Source organism: Ovis aries, chromosome 7 (genome assembly GCF_016772045.2).
Source record: "Ovis aries strain OAR_USU_Benz2616 breed Rambouillet chromosome 7, ARS-UI_Ramb_v3.0, whole genome shotgun sequence".
Classification (NCBI taxonomy): Eukaryota; Metazoa; Chordata; class Mammalia; order Artiodactyla; family Bovidae; genus Ovis; species Ovis aries.
The window spans coordinates 65,714,530-65,734,594 of NC_056060.1; the positions used below are offsets into that span (position 1 = coordinate 65,714,530).

Sequence of the window (20,065 nt, forward strand, 5' to 3'; positions counted from 1 at the left end):
TAGGGAAACACAAACCAAAACTATTATATAACGAGATACTTCTCACCCACTAGGATGGTTATTCTAAAAACGATAGACAATAACAAGTATGAATACGGTAAAAAAGGAACACACCAATTGTTGGTAAGAAAAATGCTGTAATCACTTAGGGAAATAGTTTGGCAGTTTCTTTAAAAGTTAAACATAAATTTACTGTATGATCCAGCAATATTCCACATACCTACCCGAGAGAAATAAAAACATAAACCCACACGATATAGATATATTCATAGATGACTTCATAATCACCAAAGAGTGGAAACAATCTAAACATACATCAGTTGGTTAAAGTTCAGATACAATCTACAACATGGATGAACCTCAAAAACATCATGCTAAGTGAAAAAAGTCACATACAAAAGACCACATACTGTATTAGTCTACTTAATATGAAATGTTCACAAAAGGCAAATCTACAAAGACAGCAAGATCAGTGGTTGCTTGGGGACTAGGAGTGGGAGTGCGGACTGATTTGCAGATAGGCAAAGAGGACCTTTTTGTGGTGATAAAAGTTTTCTCGGGAATTCCCTGGTGGTCCACTGGTTAGGACCCAGTGCTTTCACTGCTGGGGTCTGGGTTCAGTCCCTGTACAGGGGTCTAAGATCCCTCATGCTGAGTGGTGAGGCCAAATAAAAAATGTTTAAATAACAAAAATGTTCTAAATTTGGATCATGGTGATGGTTGTACAACTCTGTAAATTTATTGAAAATCATTGAACAGAACACTTGAAATGGGCTAATTTTATGATATGTAGATCATACTTCAATACAATTTGTTTTGTATTGAATTTGTTATGTATACATACTACAAGCCAATTTGTTGAAGAGGCTCCCAATGACCAAAGCTGAGAAATGAGCATCAATACAGACGGTAACTATAAACAATGAAAACACATCCAATATCTTTAAATCTATAAATTAATAACAATACTAGGAAACACAAAATTAATTGATCACCATTGAAGTATACTAGCTGCAGTCCATGGGGTCACTAAGAGTCGGACACGACTGAGCAACTTCACTTTCACTTTTCCATTTCATGCATTGGAGAAGGAAATGGCAACCCACTCCAGTGTTCTTGCCTGGAGAATCCCAGGGACAGGGGAGCCTGGTGGGCTGCCGTCTGTGGGGTCGCAGAGTCGGACATGACTGAAGCGATTTAGCAGCAGCAGCAGCAGCAGCGAACCAACTCATCAATGTGAAAATTGTCAGATATATAAAAACTGGTCACAAAGTAATGCTTACAGTATGATTACATAAACACTATTCACAGGACTCCCCTGGCAGTCCAAAGGTTAGGACTTCGCCTTCCAATGCAGGGGGTGCGGGTTTGATCCCTGGTCTGGGAGCTTAGATCCCACATAACTCGCAGCCAAAAAACCAAAACATAAAACAGAAGCAATACTGTAATAAATTCAAAAAAAGACTTTAAAAATGGCCCACATTAAAAAAAAAAAGAACAAAACACTATTCACATCTGAGTCATACAGTTATTAAGACAATTATGTTCCTTTACTCATTTTTTTCTCTAGACTTGTGTTTTAATATTTTATTTATTTATTTGGCCGCACTGCATCTCAGTTGCAGCACACAGGATCTTCGCTGCAGCAAGTAGATCTTTAGCTGTGGCACGAGGGATGCAGCTCCCCAGCCGGGCACAGAACCTGGGCCCCCTGCCTTGGGAGCGCAGAGTCCCAGCCACTGGACCACCAGGGAAGTCCTCTTGTTTTGCTTTTTACTTGCTTAGTTGTTCATGTATGATATCTATCACTGACTCATTCTAAACTCTGCACAGTAAGTATAAATCTCCTCTTAATGCAATTTTTAAAACAAATCAGGTATTTTACTCAGTTTCACTTTCCAGAATTAGGTCTGGAGGAGCCCGAGGCACCCTGCTCTGCTTCGAACATTCTTGGCTCCCCCGGGCCTCAATTCTCTTGGTCTCTTTCTGGGGATCAAACTCATCTTCTCCCCCATTCTTGGTTCATTCCCTCATTTTTGTGAGATACTTTCTCATTTAGCTTCCTGAAAGAGTGCTTCAGAGGTAGTATCTGAGACTGTTGTGCTTGGAGAATGCCCATCCACTTGATTGGTTGGCTACAGAACTCCAGGTTGGAAAATTATTTCCCTTAGAATTTTGAGGGCATTGTTTTCCCAGTTTTAAATGTTGCAGTTGAGAAATTCAAGGCTATTCTGATCTTTGACCCTTTATATGAAACTTGTTTTCTCTCTGGAAGCTTCTAGAGTTTTCTCTTCATCATAAGAGTTATACAGTTACACTTAATGAAGTGTGCTGGTGTGGGTCTATTCTGATTCACAGTGCTGGGCACTCAATAGGCACCTTCAATCTGGAATTCATGTCCTCCAGTTCTGGGGAAATTTTTAAACCACTTCATTGATTTCCCATTTTTTCTGTACTATTTTTCTGGAATCCCTATTATTTGGAGACTATACCTCCTAGATTGGTCCACTTCCTCCATCCAAACACCTTTCTTATGTTTTTCTTGGCTTCCTTCTTTCAGGTTTGAGGCTTTCTTGAAATGTCTAATAGTTGTTGGCTATAGGTTCTTGACTTCCCTGGTGGCTCAGAGGGTAAAGCATCTGTCTACAATGCGGGAGACCCGGGTTCAATCCCTGGGTCGGGAAGATCCCCTGAAGAAAGAAATGGCAACCCACTCCAGTACTATTGCCTGGAGAATCCCATGGACAGAGGAGCCTGGTAGGCTACAGTCCATGGGGTCACAAAGAGTCGGACACGACTGAGCGACTTCACTTTCACTTTCTTTCTTGTAGGTTCTTGAAATGGCTTTTTATATACTTATTACTAAAACATGCCCAAGAAGCTGGAAACTGTCATCTCCTCCCATGCCTTTACTAATCTTCCTAGTGATTCCCTCTCTCATAGCACTTTTTACATTAGATTGGAATTTCTCTGGGGCAGAAAATGTGCCGTATTTTATCAACTCCTAGTACAATGTCTAGCACACACAGGAACTCAGTAACTGCTAGATGAACTCAACTACTAAAGAACAGATTTCATTTTCTCACATGTAGAAGCATTACAGATTATTCAACAGTTGAATATAACTCAATTTCCAACCCAAATAGAAAACACTGATTATATGGGGAGAAGAAATCGGTCATTACATTTTGACAGCACTTTACAGTTTACAAAGGTACTAACATCTCATTTATTAGGTTGGTGCAAAAGTGTGGCTTCAGACTGTGAATTTTAAATCATTATAACTAGCTTAAACACATCTTTCAAAATAGGAACCATTACAATCAACACATTTTTGCCAACAAGAAATGTTTGCTTATTCCTGTAGCATAAAAATATGTGCTTTGGGATTCGATGAACCCTTGGAAAGCATTTTCTGCATCCTGATGATTGTGGAAGCATTTCCCCTGCAAAAAGTTGTCAAGATGCTTGAAGAAGTAGTAGTTGGTTGGCAAGAGGTTGGGTGAATATGCTTGTCGTTCAGTTGCTAGGTCATGCCCCACTCTTTGTATCCCCATGGACTGCAGAACACCTGGCTTCCCTGTCCTTCACCATCTCTCTGAGCTTGCTCAAACTCATGTCCATTGAGTCGGTGATGCCATCCAACCATCTTATCCTCTAGTCTCCCCTTCTCCTCCTGCCTTCAATCTTTCCCAGCATCAGGTTCGTTTCTATTAAGTCGGCTCTTTAGCCACCTTTCTAATAAGGTGGCCAAAGTATTGGAGTTTCAGCTTCAGCATCAGTCCTTTCAATGAATATTCAGTGTTGATTTCCTTTAGAATTGACTGGTTTGATCTCCTTGCTGTTCAAGGGACTCTCAAAAGTCTTCTTTAGTACAATTTGAAATTCTTCAACATTTAGCCTTCTTTATGGTTCAACTCTCACATCCATAGATGACTACTGAAGTCAGGCAAATATGGTGGATGAAGCAAAATTCCATAGCCCAATTTGTTCAACTTTTGAAGCACTGGTTGTGCAACGTATGGTCGGGCATTGTTGTGGAGAACTGGGCCCTTTCTGTTGACCCATGACAGCTGCAGGCATTGCAGTTTTGGTGCATCTCATCAATTTGCTGAGCATACTTCTCAGATGTAATGGTTTTGCCAGGATTCAAAAAGCTGTAGTGGATCAGACCAGCAGCAGACCACCAAACAGTGACCATGTGCGAGTATGGCTTTGGGAAGTGCTTTGGAACTTCTTGGTCCAAATACTGAGTTGGTCATCACTAGTTGTATAAAATCCACTTTGGGTGCATGTCACAGTCTGGTTGAGAAATGGTTCATCACTGCATAGAATTCTAAGAGAAGACAACACTTAAACATGATGATATTTTTGATTTGTGGTCAGCTATTGAGGTACCTACTTATTGAGCTTTTTCACCTTTCCGATGTGCTTCAAATGCCAAACAACCATAGGACAGTCATCACTGAGTTCTTCAGCAACTTCTCCTGTAGTTTTAAGAGAATCAGCTTTGAAGATTGCTCTCATTTGGGTCTTGTCAACTTCCAACAGCTAGCTACTGTGCTCCTCATCTTCAAGGCTCTGTCTCCTTTGCAAAACTTCTTGAACCACCACCGCACTGTACATTCATTAGCAGTTCCTGGGGCCAAATGCATTGATGATGTTGCGAGTTGTCTCCACTGCTTTACAACCCATTTGAATTTGAATAAAAAAGAAATCGCTCAAATTCGCCTTTTGTCAAACATCATCTCCATAGTCCAAAATAAATATAAAATAAACAGCAAGTAATAAGTCAGCAAAAAACATAAAGTGAGAAATGTGCATTAAAAATGATGTATAACTTAACCATATTTATTAAGAATGCAGTCCGATATCAAACAGCAAATTTCAACAACGGAAAAACGACAATTATGTTTACACCAACCCAATAATATTACAGGTACGTAAGAAGCTACTTTTCTTTTTTCTTAACTTGATTTATTTTTGGCTGTGCTGGATCCTCATTGCCACACAGGTTTTTCTCTACTTGTGGCAAGCAGAGGCTACTCTCTGGTTGTGGTGTGCAGCCTTCTCATTGCAGTGGCTTCTCTTGTTGAGGTTCATGGGCTCTAAGGCAGAAGGGCTTCAGAAGTTTGGGCACGTGGGTTCAGTAGTTGGGGCTCCCAGGCTCTAGAGCACAGGCTCAATAGTTGTGGCACATGGGCTTAGCTGCTCCAAGGCGTGTGGGATCTTCCCAGGTCAGGGACTGAATCCATGTCTCCTACACTGGCAGGTGGATACTTAACCACTGAGCCACCAGGTTAGTCCCAGAAGCTACTGCTAACCCTTTTATATTACTGTTAGGGGCTTCTCCAGTGGCTCAGTGGTAAAAAAATCTGGAGCTGTAAGAGACTTGGGTTTGATTCTTGGGTCAATAAGATCCTCGAGAGGAGGAAATGGAAACCCACTGCAGTACTCTTGCCTGGGAAATACCATGGACAGAGGAGCCTGGCAGGCTGCAGTCCATGGCGTTGCAAAGAATCAGACACGACTTAGCAACTGAGCACATATTACTGTTAACTCATTAAAAAAAAAGACTCAAAGTTAATATATTCAAAATACTTGACCACATACCTGAAAACTAACCATATCCCAAAATCCATCCAGATCTGTACAGGTAGTCTCCTTTTCACCTCGTTTATATTCACAATTGTCCACCAGTCCTTCAAACTGTTTAAACCTTTCTTTCATAAGGAGTCTTGTTTGACCAACTGCTGTGCGAATAAGATCTTTAGCTAGAGGAAATACAAGGTTTTTAAAAATTAAAGGACAAAACAAGATCTTTATTGCAATCCAACCAGCTGATAAGGTGACCTCATTCCAAACATCCTAGAGTTATAGAATCAAATTCTTACTTTATAGCAAAACAAAAAATATCTACTACAAAACTTTGTCATACAAATATAGAGCATTTACTATCTGTTTCAATGCCTGCTAAAAATTAGCAATATACATTCTCATACTCAACAGCTACACAGTAAAGCATTCTATCTCTCCTTGTATTGTATAATAACTCAACCTTAAACAACCTACTGTACATCAATATCTAAGGACTTTGAGCTGGCAGCACACAAATGACTTTTTTTTTTTTCTAAACAGCTTTCCTGAATAGGCAAGATTATGGAATTTTTCACAAAATTTGATCCATATTGATTTGAGTAATCTTCATTCAGAAAACATTTTTGTATAATTAAGCAATATCAGACATAGTTGTCATTCATGGAATCATAGTAAAAAAAATTTAATAATAAAATTGGCAAATGTCTAACTCTCAGGAATGATAGTCAATATTCTAACTACTTACATCTTTTAAGTTAGGTACCATTTTAGCACAGAGATATTAGTGAACATATATGTCATATGGAAAATTCTTGCTATTTTGAATAACAATGAAACTATAAAGTTGGACAACACTAGATTTTTACGTTTCAGGTAAATGCAACCATATTAAAATAAACAAAGCTAAGACATTAAAAAAATATAAGTGTTCCCTCACCATCATCTGGAATGTCCAAGTCAAGTTTCCTGTCCCACTCAAGGCAGCGTGAAGTTAACTTCTCAGTTTCTGACCGGAGAGTATTTCTACAATGAAGACATACACTAGCACTGTGACACTTACACATCATTGATTTCCCAGAGCTGATGCTGAGCTGTTTTATGAACTGCGATATACTAAAATCCATGAGTACATATTGATATTCCATGTTCATCCTTATCCACCTAAAACTTCAGTGGATGGTTAATGCTAAGAGCCCATTTTTCAAGCTAATATTTCCAGTTATTTCTGTTCTTATTTTTCAAACGCTGAGCAGAAAGAATCAGACATTCCGTAGTTCTGCTCTTAGTTATTTTCCATGGAACTATGACCAACCCAATTGCCAAGAGTGAGTAAGATGAAGCTAAAAACTGTAAGTCTCAAATTATAGTGATAAGGGCTTCCAGATTTTACTTGGCTTTGCTTATCCAAAGACAGCGGCATTTTCAAGTGGGGTCAATTTTTCCTACCAGGTAGCATTTGGCACTCTCTAGAATCATTTTTGATTATCATGAAATAGAGGAGTGCTGCTGGCCAGGGATGCTACGAAACAACCTATAATGCAGAAGACTCCACAACAGGAATTATGCAGCCTAAAATGTCAACAGCGCCAAGGTTAAGAAACCCTGGCTTAAGGTAAATTTAGTATGTTTCTTTACAAAAACATCTGAGCAGGAAAACTGAGGACAGTTTTTCTTAGAAGACAAATTTAGCTGTTTAAATCAATGGCAACAGAGAATAGCTTAATAAATGAGAAAGGAGACCTGACTTAGATCTGACATTATTTAATTGGATAAATTGCTTATCATCTCAATGTCCCAGCTGAACAATATAGTAGACTAGTTAACCTCTAAAAGACCTTACAATACCAAAACATTATACATAAAAAAAGATACTCATTCATGACAGGAAGAATGACTATTAAAACAAGGGTAAAGGGAATTGCCTGGCGTCTCAGTGCTCAAGACTCTGATGGTTTGATCCCTGGTCAGGGAACTAAGATCTCATGCCAAAAAAAGGAAAAATAAATAAAAAATAAATAAAACTAGAGTAAGATAATATTTTTATTTATTTGATTGGTAAAGTTCAAAAATTGTTAATATTGTATTGGAAATGGTATGGGAATTTTCTTGCTATATTCATTCAAAAATTGTAGGATATAATAATTTTCTGTATGATGTGGAATATAAAGGCCTTTCTTAAAATGCACACCTCTGATATGTTTCCAAGGCATTTAGGTGACATGTTGAAGTTCCCCAAATAGGAACTTAATTTTCAATTCAGAGTTAGAGAAACATAATCCTATCTCATGAGTTGACGGGCCACTGAGCCTCCTATTCTTTTTTTTTTAAATAAACTTTAATTTGGTTCTTTGGGGGGTGGGGAGGTATGAGAAAATAGGAACTCCCATACCATGCTGGAAGGGATGCAAACTGAGGTCCTCATATATTTGCACATGAGAGAACTGAAATGTATGTTGTTCTTTGCAGCCTTGATTATAATAGTATAGATTGAACCCAATGCAAATAATCAGCAACAGGGACTTATTCAGTAAATTATGGTATATCCATATTATTGGATACTATGCGGCCTTTAGGAAACACACACTCAAAATAACATGAGAAAGCTCTTTAAGTACTAAAATGGAATGTCTGTTACAGTTAACATTATATGAAACAAAATAGCATGCTATTGTTTATATTAAAAAAAAGAAAAAATATGTTTGTTATTCTACATATGCATTATCTAACTCTGGAAGTATTCACAAGAAATGAATAACACTTGCCTCTGTGGAAGGTTCGAACTATCCCCTCTGTGAGACAGATTTGGGAAAAAGACTTCTCACTTGTATCTTTTACTACCTTTTGAATTGGGAACTAGTTAGTGAAAAAAAAATTATTAAAATTTAAAAGATAAATGAAAATCACCAGAATTCAGTTTCCCCCAATTCATCTATTACATTCAGGCTAAAAATAGTTAATCTTGGTTTTAACTGTCTACACACGAATACAAAATTCTTATACTAGGAACAAATGGACAGACCTGAAATACGGCACATCATGCTGTGGCTGAGATAACTGATCTTCATTTACTTCAAGTGATGGGACTTCTTTTACTGAAAGGCCATTTGAATTTTCATTAGTAGTTCCATTTTTATTTGAGATATGTTCTATAGATTAAAGGAAATGTTACATATAAATTTCAAAGCAGCCACTCACAAAATGATGTCCCCCACAAGACAAATCTGTTTAAATCTTCCAATTTTTTCAATATGAATTTTCAAATTTTATCTCTGACTTAAAGATTCCATTCACCACATATCTCTAAAGTGCCTCCCAATATTCATCTCTTCAAAGTTACATTTATTTCTCAGTCCGTACTCCTCATTCCAACTCTCTCTCTCTCCAGCTACTTTTCCCCATGTCTTCACTTCTTTCCTGACCCTGAGATCACATTCCTGGGCTATATGTTGAAAAGGGCCTAATAAACCTGATAAATCACAATTCAGAAAAGCAAGTAAAAAATTAATTAAAATTCAATACCTTTATTCCAAACTGTTAAAGAACCCAAAGGACACTGTGATTTACTTGAATCTTGAGGTACTGTTTTGGCAGAGAAAGTTTTACATTTTTGTGCCAAGATTTCTTTTGTTGCTTCAGTCTTATCACTAAAAACAATAGTAAAAATATACCTCTTAAAACATAAGCCTCATATGAAGGATTTCAAAATGATGTTGCTTTTTAAAAATCTGGGATTAAATAGAAACATGTTTCTAATTTTTTAAAATGTGTCTTTTCTGGACACATTTAAACACCTATAGTGGGAATGTCTGTCTTTACTAATTATGAGATCCAAAGATTACAAAGATCTCTTCATGGAACATAAGCACTCTATAGTCTCACATGCTGCTGAGCAGTTTCTAGTAAATTTGCTACCAGCCAGTCTTTGCAAAACAACCATGCTGTTTCTATTAAAGATTCCAACTGATTTTCCCTCACGTTGCAAGTTAATTATTTTTGTCTTTAGAAGTAATTTTTCTAAAGTAACACTCAGCAAAAAGACAAAAAACCCCACCATTTCTGAGCTATAGTATTACTTTCTTTCTTCTAAAAATTTATTTCTAAGTCTTTATAAAAAGATCACCCATTAAAAGCAAAAAAACCCCACAAAGAATACCATGAAGATACAGATAAAAACAATGTATAGGAAATAGTAAAACTGTGCAGTACATTACTGTACCCTTCTGAAGAATTTTTTTAAAATACCAAATTTTCATGATTTATAATTAACATAATTTACTCACTAAACATTAACCTTTAAAAAGCACAGGACAAATCTAAGAAAGGTGATTGTTAACCATCTTAGCAAAGAATTCATTATTAACTTTAAATTCTTACACTTCTGTGTTTAATGGGGTCCAGGTATAACTGGGTGTCAAGAAAGCAGTGGCACTTCTGGGAGTCATAGGTGTTACTTGATAGGTCTTCAGACCATCTAGTGGCTGAAATATAAAATCTTTAGGTGCAAAGGAATTCTTCCCTTTCATTTTTGCACTGTTTGTCTTAGATACATTTTCCATTCTTGATAAGACTCCATCTGGATTCATTCCATTTGTTGCACTGGTTTGTGAATCCAAAGTATTTCCTTCATTATCAACTTTAAAAGAAATGACCTGGATGGAAGGAAACAGAAAAGAGTGAGAATTTCTCTCCTGAGGATATAGTCAAGCCAATTTTTACAGGTCTGAAAATATTAGAGTTGAGATATGTATCCCATGAATATAATTTAAGAAAGAAAAATAAATACAGTTAAATATAAATATGAAATCAGTAGACCAGCTAACTAAACCATTGTTATGATCCAGAGAGAGAGAACCAATCCTCATTAAAAAGACTAAATAACAGGTTTTAGGTATTACAGCAAATTAAAATACGTGAAAATTAAGGTGGACGACCTACCCAACTAACAAATACCCATCTTTTTATTTAAATTATGTGGATAATTACAATGATTTGAGAATCAGAAATCCAGCGTTTAATGGACGACTATTATTGTCAAGTAACAAATCTTCTTTTACAATAACCTTGATTATAAATAAACTTACTAATGAGAAAAATATTTTTCAATGTGATGCAGTGAGATTAACCAAATATAATGTGAAGCTTATTACTTTCTTTGTCAATTTAATTATTTGGTTTTTGTAAAAAAAAAAAACCTGATGCTAGTTTTAGGCATGAAACATAATGATTTGATATTTGTATGTATTGCAAAGTGATCTAGACAATAAGTCTATCAACATCTGTCACCACACAGTTACAATTTCTTTTATGTTGAGAATCTTATGACCTATATCCTGTTAGCAACTTTCAAATATACAACACAGTATAACCATAGTTACCATGTTGTTTATTACATCCCCAGACCATACTTTTTAACTGGAAGTTTGTAACTTTTGACAACCTTTACACATTTCACCCACCCATACAAGCAAATTTTTTAGAGGATTTTATTCTGATTTTTAATTTTCAGTTAAAAATCTAGCCACATTTTTTTTAATTTTTAAATTTTTAACTGGAGTATAATTACTTTATAATGTTGTATCAGTTTCTGCTGTACAACATAGCTACATTTCTTATACTTCAGTATAATTCTTTTTTAAGGTTAAGGAATTATAGCATTGATTATAAACCAAGGCTTTGGGGTCTCAAAATGGTGACTCTTTTCTGAAGACCCTATAAGGTACTATGCTAGACACTGTCAGAAACATTAGAGTACTTAGTTCTTAAAACTACTCTTATGTTGGAGATGGGAAAACAAATTCATAACTTGCCCAAGGTTATATAGCTAATAGGACAATATTCAGACTCAGGCCTAACTGAATCCAGAGTCAATACGTTTCACCCTACTCCAACCTCTCTCAGCTAGTTCCCACCTGAAGGTTTCTGTCAGCTGTGTTTCTATCACTTTTCTCTATTTCCTGTTAACCAAATTATGCTTTCTCTAAACTATAAAACTCTGAGGATGAGACATCTGAAAAACAACAAGTAAAGCCTCCTGATGCTCCTTTATGGTTAAGGAGGTTTTAAGACACATGGTGAGTCAACTTCTTGAAGCAGTTCTATATGCTTAATTTCCATTTTATGAAAGTAGCAATGAGATTTTCAAAGTATCTAGAGATAAACAGATGTTTATACTCTACCTTGTCAGGTTTTGTTCCTATCTTTTTGGCAGGTTTTCCTTGATTTGGTGCCTTTCTGTCTGCTTCATTATCTAAATTAAAAGTGAAATAAGACACCCATTTTGACTAGATAAAAAAATGCTGCATTAAAAGTACAAGTTAAAAAAAAAAACTAGGTAATTTGGGAAAGGAAAAAAGGCTTAATAGAAATGTACAGCTTAAAGGACATTATGATTAAAAATCACACTAGAAAACAGGATAGAAACAGATGAAATTTCCTGTTTCAAGTATAGGCCATCTGTTTTCAAAACCAAACAAAACAAAAGGTGTTAAGATATTTTACCTTTTGCTTCTAAATATAAAATACATATTTATTATAGAAAATTAGAAAAAATTGTAAAAAGCACAAAACCAAAAATTTTTCTAAAATTTACATTACTCAGTGGTAATCACTGTTGACACTTAAGAATATGTTTTTAAAAGTTCACATACATATTTCATTATAGAATTTCGATCATACTGTTCAGGGTTTTACCTGTTTCTCTTTGCCCACTTAATATCATTAACCATATCATTAAGTGTTTTTTCACACCTTGTTCTTACATGATTACACTTCAATCCACCAAATGGATGGACTATTATTGGGGCTATTAATTTTTTACTTTGAATCACTGCTTACACCAATTCAGCATTTCAACATTTGAGCACCCACTGTGTGCTAACACGATATCAGGGCACAAAACCTGCTTTCAGGAGTTAGAATCTCCCATTTCCTCCTGTCCTACTCAGAGACGTGTAAGGATCTTAAAAACTGAACATAAAAACCCTCAAGGATCAAAACATAATCCTAGTTCAGTCACTGATCAAGAAATTGTTCTTACCATTAATAGCCCTTGTCTCTGGCTTTCTTGCTGCTGTAGACGGGATTTCCTTGACAATCTGCTTTGCTGCTTGAGTAGATGATCGAGTCAGTCTCACTGGCAGCATTACAGGTTGTACAGCTGCGGGGGGAAAAAAAAAACAAAACCGAATGCTTTCGGTGGTTTTAAATTATTGTGGCAATATCAGAACTTACAAAAATTGCTAATGCTTCTACCTTTTTTCTCTTTGTCCAACACTTTCTTCTCAGAAGTCTGTCTTTGACCAGGTCGGACTGCTCGAACATCAATCCCATTATCACTCTATTTAAAAGATTAGGTATTAATTAGGTGATTTAATTGCATAATGAACCAAACCACCACATTTTTAAGGTGTAAACTGACATCTCATTTGAAATCTGATACTGTAAAGGAACCAGCAAAAAATCCACTACCCTAAATGAGATGAAGAAACAGGTTTTCCATTACATAAATTTCCTAACAAACCTTTTCAGAATCCCAGAATTTAGAAAAACTATTAAAAAAATAACTGACTATAATCTTCTGAGACTCCTTAAACGCAACAGGTATCTTTTTATCTAGAAAATTCCTCTCCTGGAAAAAAGCTCTTCCCCACAACTCACTCTTCTACTTCTTGAAAGACTGCATTTAAACTGCCACCAACTCAGTGAGGCATGATCAAAATTCTACCCTTTACCTACTTCACAACTCTCCAGCTCCGTTCTTTCTTTTCTTTCATCTCCCCCATAATACTTTTGACCATCTGACACACTAAATGGTTCTTTTTTTTTTAACACTATCTCTTATGTAAAGTCCTTGAAAACAGGAAATTTTGTTTGTTTTATTCACTATTATATCCTAGAGCCTAGAAGAACGTGACAGTCACTCAAATTCAGTAACTACCTGAAGCAGCTTCCTCCCGACAAAGCAGCACCCTCTTTTTCTCCCTGCCCACTTGACTTTAGTAATCCTCCTAGCAACTTTATCCAAAACAGTGTTTTGAAGACCCATGAATTTATAAAACTCACCCTGTGTGCTTTCTATTTCTATCTGCACTTCATGGTGACATGGGATACATAATAAAAGCCCAGTAAATAAACAAAAAAGAATGTGTCAGAGTTTAGTATAGATCTCATTAAGGATGTCTGTGCAAAGTATTTTAAGTGACTACTTCCTTGGCATGTAGCCAAATCTGCTCTGTCACCATATAGCAGCATCTATTTTGGTACTATTAACTCTGGTAAAATAATCACTATTGCTTAAAGCTGATATTAAATGAAAAATAAATTTACTTACTCAGAAAAAAAGTACAATTTGTCATTTTAGTAACACTGACCTACTAAACTACCAACTATACCTTAGTCAGCTCCATTTGGTTTCTGGCCTTTGACCTTGTAATCCGTACAGAAGATGGAACATCCTTAAAACAGTCAAAAGAAGATAAAGTTTAAAAAATATATCAAATAAACTGCAAAATTTATTTCCATAAAGCTCCCATTTTATATATTTATTTTTGAGTGGCTGCATAGCATGCCATGTGGGATCTTAGTTCCCTGACCAGGGGTCAAACCCTCACCTCCTGAAATGGAAGCTCAGAGTCTTAATCCCTGGACTCCCAGGGAAGTCCAAAGTCCTCATTTTAAAGTTATAAATAAAAAATATTTATATTTTAAATTTATATATTTATATTAATCATTTACAGCTAAAAGATACTTGCTAACTTACTGTTTTCTTTTTTTTTTTAACTTTAGTGGGTTTTTTGGCCATGCTGCACAGCTTGCAGAACTTAGCTCCCTGAAAAGGGACTGTATCCCAGCCCCAGCAGTGAAAGCACCGAGTTCTAACCACTGGCCTGCCAGGGAACTCCCTAAATTACTGTTTTGTTTTTTTTTCCTGGTTCTGGTTTGAGATTCCCTGGAGTAGGAAATGGCAACCTGCTCCAGTGTTCTTGTCTGGAAAATTCCATGGATAGAGTAGCCGGGAGGACGACAATCCATGGGGTCACAAAGAGTCACACATAGCTGAGCGACTGAGCACACAAATGAACAAACTTGAGTATTAGAATCTTTTTTTGTTGTTTATGAAAAGATACTGTACAGCTTACTTCCCTAGCTTTGACAATTTGCCTTCAAATCTCATGATTACACAGCAGTTCACTGTCAGTAAGAAAATGGAGACCTGATCAAAAAATGTGGGAAAAATTGAGAAGACTGATTAAAAAATTATAAGACATTTATCAACTCTATAAAATTTCTTAAGAAGCATAATCAGACTTCTCTAGATGAGAAGTCATTTTTCTTCTCCAAATCTCAATGAAAACCTAGTGCTAAAGAAATTAGGCTTTTCTTAACAGTACTTAAAAGGATTAAAATTCAGCAATGGCTATTGCCTAAATAAAATGAAGAACAATGATTGACTCCTCACTGAATCATACTATTTAACACAATGATGGGTCTCTTGTTCCTCTTACACATATTTCTTATCATATTTTAAAAGTTGTTTATGGTGTAGACCAATGAATGGCATCCTATATATTTTTGAAAAGATAGCTTAAATCTAATCCCTTCCAAGATGTCTTCTCTGATGTTCCTCCAATGCAAACAGTCTCTCCTTCCTCTAATATATAGAACATATTAATCTATATCTTTCCACTTGAACTACATTCTATTAATTTTGGTCTCTTCTACATTATCCTAAGATCATACAGAGTAAATAATCAAAGATCTGTCAAATGAATTATTGAGATTCATGAGGCCTAAAAAAGAAGCAGTATCTTGGGGCTTTATATTATCAATTCTTACTTAAATCAGGAATGAGTATATAGTCAATGAGTTCATTTATATGTATCTTTAAATTGCAAACCACCAATGACTGCCTAATCTACAGTCCAACTGATCTGTTCAAATTTCATCTTTTTTTTTTAGGTTTTAAATTTACTTTTTAATTGGAGGAAATTGATTTAAAATGTTGTTGGTGTCTGCCATACAACAATCCTAATTATATATACACACATACATGTATCTCTTCTCCCTCGTGAGCCTCCCTTCTCTGCCCCCATGCCACTCCCCCTAGGTCGTCACAGCGCCTGGCTGGGCTCCCTGGGTTATACAGCAACTCCCCACCAGCTATCTGTTTCACACGTGACAGTGTATATACGCCAATGCTACTTTCTCAGTTCATCCCACCCTCTCCTTCCCCTGCTGTGTCCACAAGTCTGTTCTCTACATCTGTGTCTCCAATCCTTCCCAGCAAACAGGTTCATCAGTACCATTTTTCTAGATTCCATAGAAATGCATCAATATATTTTGTTTTCTCTTTCTGACTTACTTCATTCTGTATAATAGGCTCTTGTTACCTCACTACCACTGACTCAAATCCACCCCTTTTTATGGCTGAGTAATATTTCATTGTATATACCTGTACCACATTTTCTTTATCCATTCATCTGTTAACGGACATCTAAGTTACTTCGTGGCTATTGTAAATAGTGCTGCAATGAATGCTGGGGTATACGTCAAACTTCATCCTTGACTTACTCATCATTCTCTTTACATCACCCCTTCCTTTAGCATTTATTCTCTTGCCATTTGATCAGTCCTTTTCAACATATCGCTGCCCACTTGAAGCTGTTCTCTAGACCTCACTCAGATAATTGTACATATTCTTACTGGAGTGGTTACATTTAGTCCTACAACTTAAACTCCTAATATTACATCCTAAATCCACATTTTAGCATGAATCTCTAGCCTGATTTCCAAATAGGATTTTTTTTAAAGGTTATTAATATTCACCCACTTACGCTTATTCCTTTTCTTGCCTTCCGCATCTCTTTTAGCAGTAGCAAAGTTTGTAATATTATTTTTTTCCCATACATTCTTTCTTTAAAATTTATTTTTACTCAGAAGGCAACTGCTTTACATTGTTGTGTTGGTTTCTGCCATACAACATGAATCAACTATATGTATATGCATATCCCCTTCCTCATAAGCCTCCCTCCCACCCCACTCTCCCGTCTAGCCTCTAGTTTATCACAAAGCACCAGGCTGAGCTCCCTGTGTTACACAGCAACCTCCTACTACCTATCTACTTTATACATGGTAATAAATAATATATTTCAATGCTCCTCTCTCAATTCATCCCCCCCTTTTCTTCCCCTGCTGTGTCTACAGTCTGTTCTCTGCATCTGCATCTCTATTCCTGCCCTGAAAATAGGTTCATCTGTATCATTTTTCTAGCAATCCCCTTAATGGGCATATACCCTGGGAAAACTATAATTCAGAAAGACACATGTACCCCAGTATTCACTGAGGCACTTAATTACAACAGCCAGGACATGAAAGCAACCTAGATGTCCATCGACAGATGAATGGATTAAGAAGTTAGGGTACCTATATACAATGAAATATTACTCAGTCATAAAATAAACATGAATTTGAGTTAGTTGAACTGAGGTGGACAAACCTAGAGCCTTTTATAAAACTTGTATTATTGCTCAAACTATTATCTTCAGAACAATCATCCTTAACTCTTCAACTTCCTTTACCCCTCACTACTTACTTGAGGTCACCAGTCCTGTCAAATTTATCTCTTAAGAAGTCTTATATGACACGTGTTAGAAAGGCCATTATCAAAAAGACAAGAAATAATAAGCATTGGTGAGGATATAGAGAAAAGGGAGCCCTACTACACTGCTGTTGTTAATGGAAACTGGTGCAGCCTCTATGGAAAAAGTATGGAAGACCCTCAAAAATTAAAACTAGAACTACCATATGATCCAGCATTTCCAATTCTGGGTACTTATCCAAAGGAAATGAAAACACTGACTCAAAAAGATATATGTAGCCCCATGTACACTGCAGCATTATTGATAATAGCCAAGTGTCCATCAATGGATGAGTGAATGAATAAAGAAACTAATAGTCCATTTGTGTGTTTTTAATATTATTCAGCCATGAAAAAAGAAGGAAATGTTGCCTTTTGTGACAACATGAATGGACACTGAGGGCATTATGCTAAGTGAAATAACTCGGACAAAGACAAATACCATATGATCTTACTTATATTTGGAAGTTTAAACAAATAAGCCAGAGAAAGACAAACACCATATGACCTTACTTATATTCGGAAGTTTAAACAAATAATAATAAAAAAACCCAACCTCCTAGATAAAGAACAGACTGGTGGGGGGCTTCCCTGAGGGTCCAGTGGCTAAGACTCTGTGTCCCCAATGCAGGGGTCCCAGGTGCGATCCCTGGTCAGGGAACTAGATCTGGCATGCCATCAGTAAGAGCTGGAATGCCACAACTAAAGATCCCACATGCCACAACAAAGATCAACAGCCCTGCATGTGCCATAACTAAAGACCTGGTGCAGCCAAATAAATTAATTAAACTAAACTTAATAAGTCAGTCCTGGGAATATAGTATTCGGCATGGTGCCTACAGTTAATAATACTATACTGTATGTGTGAGCATTGTAGAGTAGACCTTAAATGTTCTCATCACAAGAAAAAAATTTTTGTAACTATGTGTGGTGATAGATGTTAACTAGACTAACTACGGTGGTCATCTTATAACGTATACAAATACTGACTCATTATGTTGCACACCTGAAATTAATGTCAATTGTATCTCAGGGAAAATGATGTCTTAAACCTATTTCTTGTTTTTAAACCAACGGCCCAGTCCACTTATCTCATTTCTCCTAATCTATGTATAGAGAATAGTCATAATATATGATTCACAACTGGCCTTCCCATCTATAAAAGCTTTCCTTTCTAGACTATAATCCTCAAGGCAAGGTAATCTTCCTGAATATTAGTTTGATAATGGTACAATCTCATTTATAAGCCTCCCTTAACCCTGCATCCTATAAGGTAAATACCAAATACTCTGGCACAGCATTCACTGTTTAGCCTGGCTCTACCAGGTTTTTTCCAATCTCTCCCCTGGTTTTATCCAATCTCAACCTACCAGCAGTTACATCAAGAGACTCTGTTTTCATCTTCAGAGTTACTATGATGTCATTCCCACCCCTATCAACTAGGGGACTCAGGGAAATGATTATTTTAGTCATCTAATCTTTAAAGAAAATACCAGTTAAAAGCAACTATTTCTCTGTATCAAGTTAGGATACTAACCTTTTTTGGCTCAGCTTTCATAGCATTCTGGTTTGAGAAAAGAAAACAAGGCATATCAGGTCTATAAAGACCCACTTTAAATACTCCTCGTTTAGTTTTCTCTCTCTGCTCTTTCAATTTTTGAAGTTGTTTTTCTTCTTTGTATTTTTGGAGCATCTGTTTTCGTTGATCAAAGACAACAGTTTTTGTTGACTCTAAGTAGGAAAAAAGAAAAAACAGTATATAAAATATTTCAGATAGAAAGTTAGGCAAATATCTTAACTTCTAACTTCAACTGTTGCTAAGAAGTGCTTTTAGTAACTTCCTATTAATTCCTTAGTCCTTCAATTTATTTCCACCTGTTTTAAAATTCCTATTTCTTTTGACTTCACTTGTTCAAATATCTAATTGCTCGCTATGTACTAGGGATGTATTACTTCCCTTTTAAATTAGTTAACTTCTGTGACAGCCAGACTCTGAGCTGACGTCCAGGGACTCTCGCCTCCAGGCAGCCATGTCCTGTGTCATCCCCTGCCGTCTGAACAGGGCCGACCTGTGTGACCAAGAAAGTACTGTGGAAGCGATGGAGAACAACTCCATGACTATGCAGGTTAGCTCCTGGGTTGGGAAGATGCCCTGAAGGAGGGCATGGCAACACACTCCAGCATTCTTGCCTGGAGAATCCCCACGGACAGAGGAGTCTCGAGGGCTACAGTCCACAGGGTCACGAACAGACACAACTGAAGCAACTTAGCAAACACTCTTAGATCACTTGTTCTGGGGGGATGCCAGTGGCCACGTGGAACTGTAAGGAGACTCAGGAAGCCGCACAGAGATGTCTGCGTGACAAAGAACTAAGGCCTCTTGCCAAAAGCCAGCATCAACTTGCTGGTCACATGAATGAGTCACTTTAGAAGCGAATCCTTTACAATAATCAAACAGTATGGTAGAAGCAGATTTCCAGTCTCAGTCAAGCCCTCAGACGCATCCTGGATAACATCCTGACTGCAGTCTCCAGAACCATCTAGCCAAGCTGCACTCAAATTCCTGACCCACAAAAACTGTATAAATTAATATACATTTATTGTTTTAAGCCACTGAATTTTGGGGTAACTAATACTATTTTTCTTTTGATATTTGGGCTCCCTGTCAGTTTCTTTAGCTCAATTCAGGTTTTCTACATAAATCTTCTTATGTTTCTTTAAACTATGAAGCATTTTACAATATAATGCTTATTTAATATAATAAGGTTTGCTGAAACATTTTTATATGAAAAATGTAAGTGGCTACCATGTGTGAGACATTTTTAGGTAGGA

The 20,065-nt window shown here is 36.6% G+C and overlaps 1 protein-coding gene across 4 annotated transcripts in view; it reads right to left on the reverse strand.

Annotated features, from left to right (window-relative positions):
* The window catches only part of DLGAP5 (DLG associated protein 5), a 42,267-nt gene that overhangs the window by 14,734 nt on the left and 7,468 nt on the right, over positions 1-20,065 (reverse strand). For 2 of the 4 annotated variants that reach the window (XM_060418086.1, XM_042252550.2), the window contains exons 3-12: positions 18,771-18,964; positions 13,989-14,051; positions 12,850-12,934; positions 12,635-12,754; positions 11,775-11,845; positions 9,973-10,247; positions 9,118-9,242; positions 8,618-8,690; positions 6,536-6,621; positions 5,614-5,774 (exon numbers count right to left, since the gene is read on the reverse strand). In XM_060418086.1, the coding sequence (XP_060274069.1) occupies positions 5,614-5,774; positions 6,536-6,621; positions 8,618-8,690; positions 9,118-9,242; positions 9,973-10,247; positions 11,775-11,845; positions 12,635-12,754; positions 12,850-12,934; positions 13,989-14,051; positions 18,771-18,964 (1,253 nt within the window). Of the gene's footprint in view, positions 1-5,613; positions 5,775-6,535; positions 6,622-8,617; positions 8,745-9,117; positions 9,243-9,972; positions 10,248-11,774; positions 11,846-12,634; positions 12,755-12,849; positions 12,935-13,988; positions 14,052-18,770; positions 18,965-20,065 lie in introns of all 4 variants that reach the window. The other 2 variants (XM_012181687.5, XM_004010665.6) reach the window with 1 other exon arrangement.